The sequence below is a fragment of the Canis lupus genome, chromosome 3 (assembly GCF_048164855.1).
Source record: "Canis lupus baileyi chromosome 3, mCanLup2.hap1, whole genome shotgun sequence".
Lineage (NCBI taxonomy): Eukaryota > Metazoa > Chordata > Mammalia > Carnivora > Canidae > Canis > Canis lupus.
Window position 1 is genome coordinate 56281103 of NC_132840.1, and position 18121 is coordinate 56299223.

The window sequence follows — 18121 nt, forward strand, 5'->3', positions numbered from 1 at the left end:
CGCATGCGCGGCGCCACGGATTGGCTGAGGGAGGCACGGGCGGAACTATTGCCCCACCGCGGCAGTTTGAGGAGCCGACGGGGCGGGGCTCTGCGGAAACCGGAAGTATCTGGTGACGGGCCTCACGAGCAGTTCCGGTGAATCCGGGGGAAGGGTTCCCGCCTGCTTGGGGGAGTCAGGGATCCGGCTCTGGAGCCCCCGGAGTGTGGGGGTCTCGCATCGAGGCTTACACCCTCTGCCCTGCAGATGACCGTTCACAACCTGTACCTGTTTGACCGGAATGGAGTGTGTCTTCATTACAGCGAGTGGCACCGCAAGAAGCAAGCGGGGATCCCCAAAGAGGAGGTGACGGGAGGGCCCCGCGCAATCCGGGTGACCTCGCATCTCCAAATGCATATAGCCCCAGCCCAGCCCTTCCTCTCCAAACCCCGTCTGGTTTCCAGCTCCATCCCGTCCCCTTCGACAACCCGAGCTAACTCTGCCCCTTTCCCTCTAGGAGTACAAGCTGATGTACGGGATGCTCTTCTCTATCCGCTCCTTTGTCAGCAAGATGTCCCCGCTAGACATGTACGCGGAGTCAGAGGGGATGTTGAGGGAAGGAGGGCTAGCCTTGGGAATTTGGGGGTTGGGGGAGACTGGAGTGGAAGAGACATTGGCACCCAAGAGAGGGAAAGGAGACAAGAAAAGAGAGGCTGAGTCTGGAGCGAGAGCCCTGGAGCTGTGATGGGGAAGATCTGACGATAGAGAGGTTGGGTGCAGGGGACAAATTGAGGGGTGAAGATGGGAGGTGTCTTTACTAAATCAAGCTCCTAGGAATGATATGTTTAGGGAGTTGTCCTAGACAGGATCAGAAGTATCTCTTTGGAAGAGATTATGCTCCTGTTCCTTAATGTCCTCATCTCTGCAGGAAGGACGGCTTCCTGGCCTTCCAAACTAGCCGTTACAAACTCCATTACTACGAGACGCCCACTGGGATCAAGGTGGTCATGAATACTGACTTGGGTGTCGGACCCATCCGAGATGTGCTGCATCATATCTACAGCGCGGTCAGTGCCAGCCCCTGGGACCCTTCCTTCCCCTAACAGCTGTGGCCACTTAGAGCCTCAAGACTCCTTGAGCTTCCCAGCCTTAATCTTATCGTAGCTCTGTTGAAGCCAAGAGTTCTCCTCGGGACTCTTGAGGTCTTGAAACACCACCACTTTCTCCTTAGGGAGAGCTTGCCTCCCAGCCCGTGATCCTTGTGTATTTGCACACCCCTGAGGTTACGCTAGGTTTGGGGTTGAAAACAAGTGTCCAAAGCCTGGTTCTAACACCCTTCTTCTCCGTAGCTGTATGTGGAGCTGGTGGTGAAGAATCCTCTGTGCCCGCTGGGCCAAACTGTGCAAAGTGAGCTCTTCCGCTCCCGGCTGGACTCCTATGTCCGCTCTCTGCCTTTCTTCTCTGCCCGGGCTGGCTGAAGGAAGCATCCTACCTCACCCCTCAGGAGAATCCCTGTCTACCTGGGGCCATTCCTAACCTGTTTCATGTGAGGGCCCCCACTGCATGCCCCTCCACCCCCTCCAGCTCCCCAGCAGCCCTCCTGGGGCAATGGCCTACAGCCCACTCAGGTGCCCTCCCCATCAGAGGAAGGAAGTGTACAGGAGTCCCTACACCTCCACACCAGGCCCTCTCCAGTTTTATCCCCTACCTGGTGCTGCAAAAGTACAGAATAAACTTTGTCACCCTCTGCAGCCTAAGTGTGTCACTTTGAGTGGTCGGTCGGGGTCCTGTCCCACTCACGAAGGCATGAACAAGGGTGGCCACATCCCCTGAGCCTGTAAAGAGGCTTTGTCCATGGGTTTCTCAACAGTGACAGATCTTACTCAACTCACAGTGGGGTACGTCCAGATAAACCCATCATTAATTGAAAATATAAGTCGAAAATGCATTTAATGCACCTGCCATACCAAACATCATAGCTTAGCCTTTTAGTATGTGTGCTAGTATATGAGCACCATAGCTTAGCCTTAAATGTGCTCAGAATACTAGTTATATTAATCTACAATTGGCCAGAATCATCTAACACAAAGCCTATTTTTATAATAAAGTGTTAAATAGATCATGTGACTTAATACTGTACTGAAAGTAAAAAACAAAAAACCACACACAGTATGGCTGTAACTGTATCAGTGGTTTACACTCAGCATCCCGTGGCTGACTGGGGGCTGAGACTCCCTGCCACTGCCCAGCGTCAGGAGGTATACAGTATATTGCTAGGCCAGGAAAGATCAAAATGCAAAGGTTTCTACTGAATGCCTATTGCTTTTGCACCATCCAAAACAACAACAACAAAATTGTAAATCAAACAGTAAGTAGGGACCCTCTGCATTGACATTTTGGGGGAGAGGGGCTGTCCTGCGTTTTGTCCTGGCTGCTGATAGCACATCCTTGCCCCCCAGTCCCAGTCCTGACAATCAAAAATGTCGCCAGACCCTGCCACATGACCCCTAGGGGACAAAATCGCCCGGGACTGAAAACCACCGTGCTGGAGGAAGGCCGACCTGCTGCGGGTCCCAGGGGGGTGGGATTCTGCCCTCTAGGCTTCTCCTAGCGCACAGAATATTCAAGCTGCAGAGCCTTCGAAGGCGGGGCTTATGCAGATAAGCGGGAGGCTTGGCTGAGAGGTGGGTTTAGCAGATGAGGGGGCGGTGCCTACATGTTGATGATCTGGGCCGGCTGCCGCCGCTGCTGGGAGCCTAGCGGTCCCGCTGCGGTCTGGACAGAAGTGGCACCTCTCTTCCACCACCGCCCCTCGTCCCCGGGTCCCTATCCTCCGAGGACCGCCCTCGACCTTCACCTTCACTTATTTTCCCGTCCTCCTCCCCGCGCCAGGGACCCCGTATCCGAATATCTGCACTCGTGCCGCCCCCCGCGTTCCTCCCCTCCCGCCGCAACCCCGCGACCTCCAGCAGCCCGCCCCCGCGGGCCCGATCCTGCCCCGCGGCTCCCGCCGCATCCCGCTCAGCCCTCCCGCTCTCCCGGGGCTTGCGCCACTACACCCCCCGCCGTCCGCACCGGGGTTTCCTCGTTCCCAGCTCCTCCCGCCCCCTTAGAGCCCCCTCCCTCGCCCTGGCCAGCTGACATGCAGGTGTCTATCGCGTGTACCGAGCAGAACCTTCGCAGCCGGAGCAGTGAGGACCGTCTGTGTGGACCCCGGCCGGGCCCCGGGGGCGGTAATGGCGGGCCGGTCGGCGGGGGGCATGGGAATCCTCCGGGGGGAGGAGGGTCGGGCCCCAAGGCCCGGGCCGCACTGGTCCCCCGACCCCCAGCGCCCGCTGGGGCCCTCCGAGAGAGCACCGGCCGAGGCACTGGCATGAAATACAGGTATGGGGGTGACCGAGCAACCCACCCCAGCTGCTCCCCTTTCCTGACCCCTGAGGCTTCCTGGGATGCCGCCAGGACCCCCTCCATCTGCGTCCCAGCTCATTCTATCTCTTCTTCCCATCACCGGGGGACTCCCTTACTTATTCCCTCTCTTTGTCTCGGTGGATACCCCTGACTAGGAGAAAATCAACTTTACCAAGGTTGACTGGTTCTGTCAGAGAGCCGGGGGATGCTCCTGAGCTTACCTCCTTATCCCCAGGAGGGCCAGGGATGCACAGATCTCCAGGCTGGGCCCCTTCTGGGATGGAGTGTCCTTGGGTCGGTGTCCTGGGAAGAGGCAGGGAGGAAACAGCTTCTCACTCTGGCCTGCTTGGGATACCTGACCCAGATACTGCCCTCACCTGCCCCAAGGGCCAGGTCTCCTGGGACCTTTCTTGGTCGGGAGGGGAAGGGGGCTCTTGGAACATTAGACTCCATCTCTCAACCCCATGCTGAGGGACAGAGGCCTGGCGGAGAAGGTGGACTGAACTGTAATCGACTTTCTTAGAACCACTGGGCTCTCGGACTTGCATAAGGGAGGGAGGGAGGGGCTCCTGCTTGGGAGTGAGCAGAGGTCACTGATCTGACCTGACTCTGCCCCTTGAGAAATTAGATCTCCTTCATGTGTTGGCTCTGATTGAGAAACTGAGCCAACTCCCTCGGTGAGGAAGCCTGGGGAAGAGGGAGGAGGCTCTCTGGGTCAGAGACAGACTCCACAAGCCCGCAGGAGTGGAGGGAGTAGACAGAGGAAGAGGGAGAACTGGCCTTTCCCAACCCCAAACTCCACACACCCCAGAGGTGACTCAAACACAGACGAGACCCCACCAAAAGAAACCTGAGCCAGGTAGCACACCATCAATGTGATAGGAGGGAACAGAAGCGCTGGACATGGGCTCCAGAGTCATTTACTCATTCATTTGCACTATGGGCATAGCAATGACCAACTTGGGAGGCCCACGGGGTCTAGTTCCTTTGGACTGAGATACCAGAGGGCTTCTGATTCTGGAAGGAGTGGAGCTGGGGGCTGATAATCTCTGTCCTTAATGGAGGCTCCACCGTTTCCTGCTGCTTCTGTATCCTGCAGGAACCTAGGAAAGTCTGGTCTTCGAGTATCCTGTCTTGGCCTAGGTAAGTTAGAAAGCAGAGGAATTGGGGGCTTGTGTGGCTTGTGTCCCCCCCCCCCCCCCATGGTCACATGCCTGGTTTCTTTCTCCCTTGCAGGCACCTGGGTCACATTTGGTTCTCAAATCTCAGATGAGGTATAAGTGATGGGACCTAGAAGCAGGGTGAGGGGGTATGAGGGAACCAGAGAAGAGGGAAGTGGATTTGGAGACACGTTTGCACAAGGCACAGAGAATGGGGGGCCTGAGGCTGGTGGGTGGGGGAAAGGGATAATGTAGAGGTCAAGGCCAAAGTGCAGTGGGGCTGGAGTGCAGAGGGAGATCCCTGAGGGTCAGTGGCTGATCTTCATCTATTTCTGTCACCTCCCTAGACAGCAGAGGACGTGCTGACGGTGGCCTATGAGCATGGTGTAAACCTGTTTGACACGGCTGAAGTGTATGCAGCGGGGAAGTAAGGACCAGGGTGAAAGAGCCAAGTCACATTTGGAAAGCTTCTTATTTTCCCTCTAGAGAACCCTGGGAACTCTGGGAACACCAAGTTCTGACCCTTCAGCTGATAGGCCCCCAAGGCACTCTAGGAATTGTAAACCCAACATTGGTCCCTCTTCAGTTTAGAGGACAAAGAGCATTCTGTGCAGTCAAAATAAAATAAAGCCAACAAATATATCCTGGGCATCAGTGATGTGCCACAATGTAAAGATTCCAAAGCTGAATTTTCAAACTTTGCATACCTACGGCTTCACACTGGGTACTCCCAAACCCAGCCAAAACCTAGGATGACCTTTCCCTGCTGCTTCTCCATCTGGCAAACTCTTCTGCTCATCTTCAACACTTGGCCCAATGTCAGCTCCTCCAAGAAGCCTTTGCCCAGCTCCCCAAATTGGTCATCACCCACCTCAGCTCCTAAAGCATTTTACACTGCCCTCTGACACACCATCTGCCAATGATGGCTAATGTTGATTGGCTAATGTAGCCATGTTTGCTGCTCAACTGGGAGGGTCCTCCTTCCACAGAACTTGTCTTGCTCTTCCCCATGTCACCTAAGTACCTACACAGAGCGGAGCACAGAGCAGGCACTGCTTGTGGGATGACAACACGCCGCCCACACACACACACCCCAAGCTCATAGTTGAAGTGGTTAAACAAACTGAAAACACAGGGAGATAGGTTAAGTAATAGGAAACCTTCAGTGACTGTCCACCATAACAACCTGAGACCTGTCACATGTTAGCTCCTAAGTGCCAAAAAATTTGAGCCCATAGCAGCTATGCAAGGTGATGAGAAGGGCTGAGCACAGACTGTGACAATCAGAGAACATTTTCAATAAAAAGAGGAAGAATCCAAGCTAAGCTTTGGAGGATGTGTGGGATTTTGCAGAGACTCAAGAGAAGGGGAAGGGCAAGGTGGATGGTTGGAACCAGACTAGACAATGCAGTGTCCTCCCCCCTACATTCATCTGTCCCTATGCCCTCATATTCTAACCCTTTGACACCCGGAAGAGAGCTTGGTGTGTAGTTGAGGTACAATTTACCAAATGAATGAAAAGTTTATAGGACTTCACCCCGAGTTCTGGGAACCCCTTATTTTGTCCAGGATGGGTCTGACAGCCCAATGGGTTCCTGGTGGATGGTCTGCTTTAAGAGAGAGGAAATGGGTTGAAGAGGTGGGGAGGAGGGGAAGTAACTGATATACCTTGGAGGGTCAGTGCTTCCTTGTCTTATTTCCAGGGCTGAAAGAACGCTAGGCAACATCCTCAAGAGCAAAGGATGGAGGTGAGACTGTGGTTGGAGGGGTCACTGGGGAAATAGTCATCCCGAATTCCTTTTCTTGCTTTTCCTTTTGTCTCTTTTTCCAGGAGGTCAAGCTATGTCATCACCACCAAGATTTTTTGGGGAGGACAGTAAGTGGCTGCCACACTCTATTTGGGGAGAGCTACAGAAAATGTGTGAAAGCACATGGGAGAGGTGTGGGGACAGCTGCCACCCCAGGCGTGTGTCCTGCCTGTGAGGACCCGTGCAATCCCAGCTCCTCGTGGCACCAGGCCAGCCCTGGTCCCCTATCTTTTCATTTTTCTGCAGGGCAGAAACGGAGCGAGGCCTGAGCCGCAAGCACATCATTGAGGGTGAGAGTTAGGGGCTAGGTACAGAAGCCAGAAGAGTTGGGAACACCCTCTGAACCTTTGCATTGGAGGCTTTGAAGAGGGAATCTGGGAGTTATGTGGCTGTGGCAAGGGGGCAATGTCTGAATTCTCAGCAAAGGGAATCTTAAGTATTGACCTTTCTCCCCCACCCCTGCCCCAGGCTTGCAAGGATCCCTGGACCGCCTCCAGCTGGGATACGTGGATATCGTCTTCGCAAACCGTTCAGACCCCAATAGTCCAATGGAGGGTAAAAGCAGCACCTCAACCCTGACCGTCCTTCAAAATGGCAGTTCCTCAAACATTCAGCAGGAAGCCAGCTCCTGCTCAGGAGGCCTCCCAGCCTCCACGGTGGAGGCTCAAGACCCCAGGTCTTGGACAGGGAGGGAGGTGAAGAGCAGATGCCCATCTCTCCGGTTACACAAAGATGCCTGGGGTCTTGGCATGGCCTGCAGAGGTCTACCGACCTGGTGCCCTGGATGCCAGGGGTGTCTGACAGGTTTGCTCTCTCTCTCCCATGTGCCTAGAGATTGTCCGAGCTATGACCTATGTCATTAACCAGGGCCTGGCCCTCTACTGGGGGACATCCCGATGGGGAGCTGCGGAAATCATGGTGAGTGTGCTGCCCCACATCCCCCTGCCCCACAACCAGTTTCTGCTTTTCACTCCAAAACCCACTCTACTGTGGGGGTAGGGAAGGGTGTGGAATAAAGTGGGAAAAGTGCTCTGAGCCCCCGCCCCCATCTCTTCCCCGCCCCCAAACTAGGAGGCCTACTCCATGGCCAGACAGTTCAATCTGATTCCTCCTGTGTGTGAGCAAGCTGAGCACCATCTGTTTCAGAGAGAGAAGGTGGAGATGCAGCTGCCAGAGCTCTACCACAAGATTGGTTCGTAGCCCCCATACCCTACCTTTCCTTTCGCCTATTGGTCACCTGGATCCCAATCTCCACAATCCAATTCATCTTAGGTGTTGGCTCAGTGACCTGGTCCCCTCTGTCCTGCGGCCTCATCACTAGCAAGTATGACGGGCAGGTCCCAGATACCTGCAGGGCCACCATCAAGGTGAGATTTGGGGGCTCAGGATGGCAGGAGGGGCTATCTGGGCAGCTCTCTCTCAGGGGGGAGTGCTGATTCTCCTTGGCCTGCAGGGCTACCAGTGGCTCAAGGACAAAGTACAGAGTGAGGGCAGCAAGAAGCAACAAGCCAAAGTCCTAGACCTTCTTCCCATTGCGCACCAGCTGGGCTGCACTGTGGCGCAGCTTGCTATTGGTGAGACACTGCCAGCCCCTGGACCCTGCAGGGATCCTCATCTCCTGCGGGGATACCCTTGGGTGTCCGATTTGACCCTAGGGAGGACTTCCTCAGTGGCACTTCTGAAAGTGTGGGTGCTTGGTGTTCCCATCAATTCCCTTTCTTCTCTCCTCTGGCCGCAGCATGGTGTCTCCGCAGCGAGGGTGTCAGCTCGGTCTTGCTGGGGGTGTCAAGTGCAGAGCAGCTGCTAGAACACCTGGGGGCCCTGCAGGTGAGCTAAGGACTGAGAGGCAGAGCCCATCCCGGTCCCCTTCCCCATCAGTCAGGGCCTCGCTGTCCAACCGGCATGGCCTTGGGACCTTCAACCACTACGTCCCAAGGAGGAGAGGTCCCGGGGGCGACAAGGCTAGACTCTGTTCCAGTCCCCCACTTCCCCACCCCCACCTCCGACCCCGCTGCGCTGCTCCGGGGCCCTGGAACCCCACGTCCTGTTTAGGAGAGCCAGCCTGTGCCGCTCTCTTCTCCAGGTGCTGAGCCAGCTGACGCCGCAGACGGTGATGGAGATAGATGGGCTCTTGGGGAACAAACCGCATACCAAGAAATAGTCCGTCGGGGGGCGCAGGCACCCGCAGCGGGGCCGCCTCACTCGCCCAGTGCGCTTTCCCGCGGCCACCCCGCCTCCCGCCGCGTCCCCCCTCTGCCCCGCGGCCAGGGAGGCTCCACCCCTAACGAGTCCCGGCTTCCAGTAGCGATGCGCATGAACAAAGCCATATCCTCCCGCAGTGGGGCTCGAGAGGAAAAGTAGTGCGCCGCCTCCCAACCCCCTCCTCCGCTGCGCTCCTCCAGGCCTTCCTGCTAATCCCAGGCATGAGCTTCCGGGCTGTCCCCTCTCTGCCCTTTGGTCTCGTTTCCTTCTCCCTTCCCCTAATCGCTGAGGCCCGGGGGGGTGGGGGGGGTGGGGGGGGTGGGTAAAAAAAGAAAACAAACCACAAAAAACAGGGCAGATACAGGAAACATGCACATTACCTCAAAAGTGGCCCTAGAGATGTCATCAAGGGGTGATAATCTAATAAGAAGTGAGTTGCGACGTCATCTGGGACCAAGGAGCCGGGGCTCTAGCGTTATTCTGTACAAAGGCAGCCAGGCTGGTCCTGGCAGGAAGTAAATGACAGTTTTGAGGGACCCTGCCTCCCCGTAGAAGAAGGTGAAGGGGAGCTTGAAAGTAGCACTAGTATCAGTCAATACTTTGTTCTTGCCGAGAGGGGACATGGGGGGAAATGCAGTGACACAGCACTGAGGCAGGTAGAGTGGTTCTTGGGGTGGCCTTGGGGAAAGAGTTGGGCTGTGCTTTGCAGGACATGGTGACAGCCTTTGAGGGCAGGGCAGAGACCTGGGGCTGGCATAAAAATGCCAGCCTGGAGCAGGATTTCCTACCTAGCAGTGGAGGACTGCAGTTTTCCTCCTGGCAATAATCTTTTAAAGCAATAATGCTGGCCCCTCTTCTGTAAGACTTCCCAGGGAATAAAAAATAAAAATAAAAATATGTAAATAAAAATCTCAGCTTGATCCTCAATAACGTGTCTGAAATTGTGGGGTTGGGAGGTTAGCACCTCGGTCTTGGATAGCTGGACCTCGGCTAGCTCCCTGCCATTAGAAAGCTCCAGTACTTGCTTTCTCTCCACTGACCAAGGCACCGTGTTACCCATCACTGCCCTCACGGAGGACCCAGGCCCCAAGGGCCACAGGCCTTAGAGGCCAGAGATCTGGCTCCATTGTTTGGTTGCTCTTCCCTCTGACAACTTTGCCTTTTTTTTTTTTTTATTTTATTTATTTATTCATGAGAGACACAGAGAGAGGCAGAGACATAGACAGAGGAAGAAGCAGGCTCCCTGCAGGGAGCCTGATGTGGGACTTGATCCTGGGCCCAGGATTATGTCCTGAGCCAAAGGCAGATGCTCAACTGGCTGAGCCACCCCCCCACCCCGCCTTTTTTTTTTTTTTTTTTTTAAGATTTTATCTACTTACTCATAAGAGACACAGAAAGGGAGGCAGAGACACAGGCAGAGGGAGAAGCAGGCTCCCTACCAGGAGCCAGATGCAGGACTTGATCCCAGGACCCCGGGATCACACCCCTGAGCTAAAGGCAGATGCTCAACCACAGAGCCACCCAGGTACCTGCCTTTGTTTTGTTTAGTTATATGGGTCACACTTTTTGGCCCATACTTCTCAGTTCCCTTTTCCAGATACCCACACAGACGCCAGGGAACTCTTGGGATGGTCGTCTGTGTGGCTGAGTGGGAGGGGCCATTCTGAAGTTGAAGCCTTGGGATTTGGTGAAGGAGACATAAGCTGAAAACTGGTCTGTGGCTGAGATGATCCAGAGGGAGGGAGGGAGGGGAAGGAAAACGTGAGACCAGTGAAAGATGGGCTGTGAGAGTGGCAGAAAAGCAGACTCCAGCGGGGTTATATCAAGATACCACCCCTTAATCTTCCCTAAAGGACTCTGATTTCCCTGGGACACAGAGTGGGTGGAAAGTTACAAGCTTTAAGGATCGAGACACGGGAGGATGCGCTCTGCCTTCCTTAAAATACAACCTTTCCATCTCCCTTCCACCCGTCCTCACCCTTCCTTGATCCTGAAGCTGGGAGAGCAGCCTAAAACCAATTTCCAAAAGGAGAAAAGTCAGCAGTCTGACATTTGCTGGCTGGCAACCAACTGGATCAACTAATGATACTTCCATCCACTCCTAACATCTCCCACTCGTTTTGGAAGACTGTGGAGGAAACGAGGTAAATGTGTGACTAAACTATGATTAGTTATTCTGTAACAAGCATACAAAAATTCATAAATTCAAAATAGTATTCCCTTTAAATGGTTACCTTGGAGGAATATTCTTTTAATAGATATTTCTCCTCCCAACCTCGCTCATTAAAAAAAAAGTCCTCTAAGAAATTACCTTCAGAGGCTGTTTGTAGAGCCTTGGTAAGAACCTTCCTTTATAGTCACACCTCATTTAACGTATTTATCACCCATCTTGTTCATTAACTTAACAAGTATTTATTTACTGAGTCCTACTGTGGTATGGCACAGAGACACAGTGGTGAACAAAATCAGACTCAGAACAACCTTTGTGGAGTTTACAGATGGGAGAGACGAATAACATCGAGCAAACACATTTACATTGTCCAAAGTCCAGAAGCAAGCATGTGCTGCTTGCTACCAGTCTACAGTGGCATCTGACATGGCCAGGCTGCACACTGTGGTGACGGATCAGCAGGTGTTAATAAGGTGAAAACAAGACGGTGAGGGGAAGAGTGCACTTGGAAGTTTTGTGGCAGAAGGGAACACTCACCAAAAGTCTCCAGAGCTAGAGGGTCTAAGGAGAGCATAGAAGCAGAATGGGAGATGTGGGTAATTCAGAACATACAGGACCTTATAGGGCAGTTTGGGATATTCTCTTTATCCTAAGGGCAACAGGAAACCTATATTAGTTATTCAGTGATACCTACAAACCACCCTGGAAATTTAGTGGCTCAAAACAACTTTTTAAAACTTTAGTTTTTCTGTATTGTCCTGTGGTTTGGCCAGTTCCTCTGCTCTTTTCACCTGGGCTAAATCATGTGGCTGGACTAAGCTGGCAGGTCAGTCGAGTGGGAAAGTCAGATGGCCTCACTGTACATCTGGCCATAGGCTGGGACTCCTCAGTTCTCCATGTAGCCCTGTGTGCTGGTAAATTCCCTTACATAATAGACTCAGGGCAGTGATCCAAAGGAATGAAGGCAGAAGCTGCAAGGTCCCTGAAGGACCATGCCCCAGAACTCATACGACATCACCTCTGCCACGTTCTGTTAGTCACAGGAAGTCACAAGGCAAGCCCAGATTCAAGGATAGGGAAACACGTGGAGGCTGAGAAAAATTAAGGCCATTCCACCTCAAGTTTAGCATTAGCACAAGTACAGCCATCTTAGGTCCCTGGGAATAAGAGCTGAACTTTACAGGAAAGACTGCAGATTGTCCTAGGCAGGGAATCCCATATCGGAAAGACAATAAAGCTCAGAATGCCCTCGGCAGAGAATCCTATATCAGATCTTAAGAAACTCCCCCACCCTTTCCCCCATATTGGAATGGAAAAAATTCCTCCACTCCTTCTGAAGATCCCCTAGACCAGCCCATGCTGCAACCCGCTTCGGGGTCCAAGTCTCTGCTCTGCTGTGTGGAGTATACTTGGACCCAAGCTCGAGCTTGTAAATAAATCCTCATGTACTTGCATCGGCGTTGGCTCCTTGGTTTCTCGGATTCGCAATTTTGAGCACAACAAACAGACCCCAATTCTTGACGGAAGAAGCAGCAAAGTTGCATGGCATAGGAATTTGGGTCTACTAAACTATCACTACATTAAAAGATTTTATTTTATTATTTTTTTAATTTATTTTTTATTGGTGTTCAATTTGCCAACATATAGAATAACACCCAGTGCTCATCCCATCAAGTGCCCCCCTCAGTGCCCGTCACCCAGTCACCCCCACCCACTGCCCACCTCCCTTTCTACCACCCCTAGTTTGTTTCCCAGAGTTAGGAGTCTCTCATGTTCTGTTTCCGTTTCTGATATTTCCCACTCATTTTTTCTCCTTTCCCCTTTATTCCCTTTCACTATTTTTTATATTCCCCAAGATTAAAAGATTTTAAATAGGAATGGAAGTGGTGTGTGGTAGAAGCTGGTCGGGCTTGAGATCTGGAAAGATCATTGGGAGCAGTGTAGAATGAAGCCAGCAGAAGGCCAGAATGGCCATGGACAGACTGGTGAAGAGGGTCCTACCAGGGTCTAAGCAAGAGATGATGGCAGCCTAGATTGGGATGGTGTACTGGAGGTGAAGAAGAGTAGGTGGAGCAGGGAAACATTTAGGAGGCAAGATGAACGGGGCTTGCTGAGAAGTCAGTAAGGAAGGTGACAGTGTGGGGGGTTGGTGATCAAAGATGACTTCAGTTTCTGGAGCTGGGTAGATAGTGAAAGAGGTGGGAAATGCTGGAAGAGGTGCCAACTTGGGACAAGGAGACCATCACTTTGGGTTCCTGAAGACGACAAGAAACGAAGGTCTGGAGCTCAGAGAGGCTTTGGCTGTCAAACACTTTGGGAACATCTATATAATCACATCTACCCTAAAAGTTTAAGATGTAATAATCAACCAAAGATATTAGAAGATGTGAGGACAGGGTACCTGGATGGCTCAGTTGGTTAAGCATCAGGTCATGGTCTCATAGTCTCAGGGTCACAGGGTGGTGGGATCAAGCCCTGTGTCAGGCTTCCTGACCCATGGGGAGTCTGCTTCTTCCCTCTTCCTCTGCTCTCACCCTGCTCATTCTCTCTCTGTGTCTCAAATTTAAAACCTATAAATACATAAAGATGTGAAGAGACCTCTGAACAGCATTCCAAAGTTCCCAAAAAGTTTTGAGTTATGACAGCATCGCTGGCATACGTAGATAGCTTCCCTCATGTGACCATGAAGACAATGCAACTCAGAAGTTCTGAACTATTCGCTTTCAAACAATGGTATGCCTCCTTGCAAAAGATTATCCTCTAGGGTCGTAACAATCTAGTTAAAAAACAAAATCAGGGATCCCTGGGTGGCGCAGCGGTTTGGCGCCTGCCTTTGGCCTGGGGCGCGATCCTGGAGATCTGGGATCGAATCCCACGTCGGGCTCCCGGTGCATGGAGCCTGCTTCTCCCTCTGCCTGCGTCTCTGCCTCTCTCTCTCTGTGACCATCATAAATAAATAAAAAAACAAAACCTATAACAAAATGAGAAAATTCTTTAAAAAAAAAAATCAGCTCTGTGCTGCCTGTTAAAAGCCAGCAATGCCATGCTTGTAGAGAAGCCCACCCTGTACTGACCAAAAGACACAGGTACGAAGAAGTGAACACAATATAGGCTGGGGACACAATAAAAACAGCAAACACATGGTGCTAGCTGGTGTAGGCCAGGCTCCATTCTGAGTACCTTGTCTCATATAAGCTCATTCGATCCTGTTATTATCCACATTGTATAGACGAGGAAACCAACTAGCCCAGAGAAGTTAGGTAACTTGCTCAGGGTGTCACAACTCCTGAGTGCTGGAAGGCTAGGATTTGAACTCCAGCCAGCTGCCATAGAGTCTGCCCTACAGCCTCCCACCACAGAACCATGCCTACAGGTCCAGGAAAGGAGGATGAGGAGCCAGCTGGAGATAGGTGTGGTACCACAAGGGCATGTGGGCTGTGTTACGTCCTGTTTACCTGTGGGGGAAGTCAGACCCCTGAGTCAGAGCTCCAGCTGGGCTGCTTTGCTGAAACCATCAGGGTGTGTGGGTGTCCGGGCCTGGCTTCTCCGGAAGGAAAGGATTCCCAGCATTCTTGGGAGGAGGGCCACCTATGGTCCTGGCATCCAAGTGCCTCCACAGGCTCAGAGGTCAGGTGAGATGTGAAGTTTGGGAATGAATTCAGGAAGCTAGCCTCAAGAAAACGCAGGGAGGGCGCATGTAATATAGCAAGCAGTGGGCTGCAGCGGTGCCGATGTCCAGGGGCCCACCAAAGCTTGGGCAGCCTGGACAGACCCTTCCGCCTTAGGCAGTGTGTCTGGGTGGGGCTGTGATGAAGCGTAGGCCTCCGAACCAACAGGCCAGGTGGGCTGCAGGCGGCCAGGGCTGGGGCGCTGCGGCAGGAGGCTGGAGACTTGCACACAGGCTCCAGGAGCACCGGCTCGCGGCTGGGGGACGACGAGGGAAGGCGTGGAGGGCGCGAGGGGCCGCGCGGGGCCGTGCACTACCCCGGATGCCTACTCCGCTCCGTGAGCTCTGGCGTCGGGGGCATCCCAGGCCTCGGGCCTCCACGCCCCCACGCGTGCCTCGGCGGGGAGCGGCGCGACGGCGTGACTCCTCGAGGGGCGGGCTCTCGCTCTTAAAAGGGGCCCGAGGCAGCGGCGCCCGCCCCAAGAGCCGACCCAGCCGCGGGGCGAGCGGCCCGTCCCGTCCAGCGAGTGCGCGCCGGGCACCATGCAGCTCTTGGTGAGGGTGCCGTCCGTCCCGGAGCGGGGCGAGCTGGACTGCAGCATCTGCTACCGGCCCTTCAACCTCGCGGGCCGCGCGCCCCGCCGCCTACCCGGGACGGCGCGCGCCCGCTGCGGCCACACGCTCTGCACCGCGTGCTTGCGGGAGCTGGCGGCGCGCGGCGACGGCGGCGGGGCGGCCGCGCGCGTGGTGCGCCTGCGCCGCGTCGTCACGTGCCCCTTCTGCCGCGCGCCAACGCCGCTCCCGCGCGGCGGGGTCACGGAGGTCTCCGTGGACCGGGACTTGTGGTCGCGGCTGGAGGAGAGCGCGCGGGCCGAGCGCAAGCAGGATGAGGCGGGCGGCCCGGTGCCGGGAGGCGGCGACGCCCACGACGGAGACGAGAGCGAGGAGGAGGCCGGACCCAAGACCGCGGGCTGGCGCGCGTTGCGGCGGCTGTGGGAGCGGGTGCTGGCGCCTGCGCGCCGCTGGCGGCGGCCGCTGCCTAGCAACGGTGAGGGGCCCGGGCCGCGGGGCCTGAAGGCGGGAGGGCAAGGCGGGCCGCCGGGGGACTTTGGGAGGCCGGGGCACCCGGGATCGCCAGGGGAGGCTTCCGGGATCGGAGTGTGGGGGGATGCCTGGGATCGCCGTGGGGAGGCCTTGGGGTCGGGGTGTAGGGGAGCGCCCGGGATCGCCAGAGGAGGCCGTGGGGTGTGTGTGTGTGGGCGCCCTAGGTCGGCAGGGGAGGCTGCGGGGACCGGGGCGGGGGGGGTGCGTGGAGCACTCGAGGAAGCTTTCGGGGTAGGAGTGCAGGGGGCGGGGTGGGGGGGAGGAGAAGGCTGTGGGGACCGGGTGCGTGGGAAGCGACCCGGAATGCTTTTGGGGTCGAGGTGCAGGGGGGCGCTTGGGGGTCGCCGGGGGAGGCCGTGGGGTGTGTGTGCCTGGTTTTGCCGGGGCAGGCAGCGAGGGGCGCGGTTGGGATGGGAGCGCCCCGGATCGCCAGCGCTGCCCCATGCCCCGCCGACACTGACCCTCCCTCTCTCCCCCAGTGCTGTACTGTCCGGAGATGAAGGACCTGGCCCGCATGAGCCGCTGCACGCTGTGACCACGGAGCCCGGTGGGCGCTGCATTCTCGGGGCGTGCTGGAGTGCAGGGGTGATGACAAAGCCACCCAGCGCCCATCCGGGGAATGGCGCTGCTGCAGGAGTTGAACCTAGGGCAGGAGGGGCCACCCTAGCCAATGGCCCCCTCCCGTGTACCGGCTGGACCAGCCTCGCCAGTCTTGTGTCTTCAGGGGGAGAGGCCCGGAGATGGTGGAGATGGGTCCTCATTCCCGTGAGAAGGACAGAGTGTGTCCCTAGCTGTGACTCTGGCTTTTGTCCAGGGCAGCTCTGGGCAGTGGGAACAAAGGCCTCTTCTAGCAATTCTGTTAGTGGTTTGAAATTTTTTTAAAGATAGAACATGAGAAGAGGCTGATTTTTGTGTCATGTTAATGTCACTTCTGTGGCAGGTTAGAGAACTGAGAAAAAATTTTTTTCCAGTGCTGGTATGCCTGTCTCCCCAGACCTAGTAGTGTGTTCCTAAAATTATTGAGATGCCTCTGTGCCTCGCTTCATTTCACAATCTCCCTTCAACCTGTGAGGGCAGGTATCACAAGGTCCAGAGGGCATTCATCTGAAGCACCTAATTAGGGCCTATCAGGGATAGGAAAGCCATTTGGTATCACATTTTAATCTTTTGATATTATCTATATAATCACAGGGAAAGCATTGTTATTATGGAAAAAGATGCGTATCATACAGATTTTTTTTCTTTTTTTTAGAGTGAGCACAGGGGCAGGTACAGAGAGAAAGTGAGAGGAGCTCAGGCAGGCTCTCTGCTGAGCTGGAGCCGGACTCAGAGCTTAATGTCACAACCCTGAGATCATGACCTAAGCTGAAACCAAGAGTCGAAAGCTTGACCCACTCAGCCACCTTCCACCCAGGTACCTGTCATCCTCCAATTTTAAATTTGTGCTCCTTACTTGGACATCTCCTACTGTAATGCCATGGATTCTATTTTAAAATCTTATAAACATCTCAATGTAGTTATAGTTTTAGTCTAGGAGCCGCAGCAGCATCACTGCAATTATAAGATCTCAGGATCCCACTTCAGACTCCTCTGAGTTTTCACAAGAATCCCAGGTGATCTGTGTGCACATAAACATTTAAGCATCACTGATTCAGGTCCTGGACTTGCTGGGATGTCACCTTCTGTGGGTAGTATATTTAACACTAGTTGGTATAAAGGATATAAACTCTATTGGAAGTTGTAAAGGACGTTCTGTTGCTAAAGAAATCTGTATGTATGTGTGGCTTATTTATTGTGTGACCTTTTCCTGAATTACAAATATGAATTTATGAAATATAAACCTCAATTTTTATAACCATATTTTGGTATTTTTCCTGTGTTTTGTCTCAACATCGATGTTCCCTCTTTGGGGAGAACTTTCTCAGTATTCCAGAGTGTGGCCCCTTCCCTCACAGGTCCTGTTACAGAATGAATGCCTTGTTTTATAACCCAATAGCATGTGTTTTGTGGGCAGAAGCTCCATGATCTCCGGGACAAATGGTAGTGTTTCACATGTAGTATGTACTTAATAAACTTTTGTTGGATTTAGCTTTTTTGATACACTAGCCCCTAAACTAAGTGTCTGGTCCGAACCCTTGAGAAGCTCTGGTAGTGAACATCACGTGTCAAGGAAGTGTCTAGCAGCTCACATCTTGGGCAAGTATGAGCCCCCAACTCTACAAAAAACCAGCACGCTACTTGGAACCGAACCTGTGGAGCTGTACTGACCTCTACTGACTCTTGGGGGAACTAGGCAACTTGGTGGAGGAAAAGATGATCAGACAAGGCCAAAAGGGAGGCAGCTAAGAATCCTGCCAGGCACCCTCCCCCTTTTTACCTCTGCCTGGTGAGCCCCACCATGTTTCTGATCTCAGCCCTGGTGACTGGGTATCCTGCTGCTCCCTCCAACTCTACACTGAGTTTTTCACATTGGGGTTTGATGATCCAAGAAAAAAAACAGTAAGTCACAAGATTAAAAAAGAGAGATGGGTAAGGTGGAACGGCAGAAAGCAATACCCTTTCTTTCCTTATCCCCCCCACCACCAAGAACTACCCCCCCCCAAAAAAAATAACAGAGCACACA

At 53.8% G+C, this 18121-nt stretch overlaps 3 protein-coding genes across 14 annotated transcripts in view; 2 read left to right on the top strand and 1 right to left on the bottom strand.

Annotated features, from left to right (window-relative positions):
• The window catches only part of CNTROB (centrobin, centriole duplication and spindle assembly protein), a 34056-nt gene extending 24983 nt beyond the window's left edge, over positions 1-9073 (bottom strand). For 3 of the 12 annotated variants that reach the window (XR_012028415.1, XM_072821257.1, XM_072821256.1), the window contains exons 1-3: positions 7570-7686; positions 4389-4526; positions 3609-3690 (exon numbers count right to left, since the gene is read on the bottom strand). Coding sequence is in view for 9 of the 12 variants with exons in the window: in XM_072821257.1 (XP_072677358.1) it covers positions 3609-3690; positions 4389-4526; positions 7570-7670 (321 nt within the window). In the remaining 3 variants the exon portion in view is untranslated. Of the gene's footprint in view, positions 1-3608; positions 3691-4388; positions 4527-7569; positions 7690-8937 lie in introns of those variants that run through there. The other 9 variants (XR_012028416.1, XM_072821254.1, XM_072821255.1 and 6 more) reach the window with 7 other exon arrangements.
• Positions 9-1730, top strand: TRAPPC1 (trafficking protein particle complex subunit 1). The gene is made up of 5 exons (XM_072821275.1): positions 9-137; positions 247-345; positions 497-567; positions 908-1046; positions 1329-1730. Exons 2-5 carry the CDS (start codon positions 247-249, stop codon positions 1455-1457), a joined length of 438 nt encoding a protein of 145 aa, XP_072677376.1. The 5' UTR covers positions 9-137; the 3' UTR covers positions 1458-1730.
• Positions 9074-14817: 5744 nt separating the features above from the next.
• RNF227 (ring finger protein 227) lies at positions 14818-17358 on the top strand. Its single transcript, XM_072821276.1, has 2 exons — positions 14818-15442; positions 15978-17358. The coding sequence occupies exons 1-2, from the start codon at positions 14938-14940 to the stop codon at positions 16031-16033; spliced, it is 561 nt and encodes a 186-aa protein (XP_072677377.1). The 5' UTR covers positions 14818-14937; the 3' UTR covers positions 16034-17358.
• Positions 17359-18121: the final 763 nt, after the last annotated feature.

What these genes read in the sequence shown, in the direction of transcription:
- TRAPPC1 (XM_072821275.1), top strand. Translation starts at nt 247, where the DNA reads ATGACCGTTCACAACCTGTACCTGTTTGACCGGAATGGAGTGTGTCTT. An exon ending in CGGGGATCCCCAAAGAGGAG is followed by an intron (nt 346 to 496) that starts GTGACGGGAGGG and finishes CTTTCCCTCTAG; the next exon opens with GAGTACAAGCTGATGTACGG. An exon ending in AAGATGTCCCCGCTAGACAT is followed by an intron (nt 568 to 907) that starts GTACGCGGAGTC and finishes TCATCTCTGCAG; the next exon opens with GAAGGACGGCTTCCTGGCCT.
- RNF227 (XM_072821276.1), top strand. Translation starts at nt 14,938, where the DNA reads ATGCAGCTCTTGGTGAGGGTGCCGTCCGTCCCGGAGCGGGGCGAGCTG. An exon ending in GCGGCCGCTGCCTAGCAACG is followed by an intron (nt 15,443 to 15,977) that starts GTGAGGGGCCCG and finishes TCTCTCCCCCAG; the next exon opens with TGCTGTACTGTCCGGAGATG.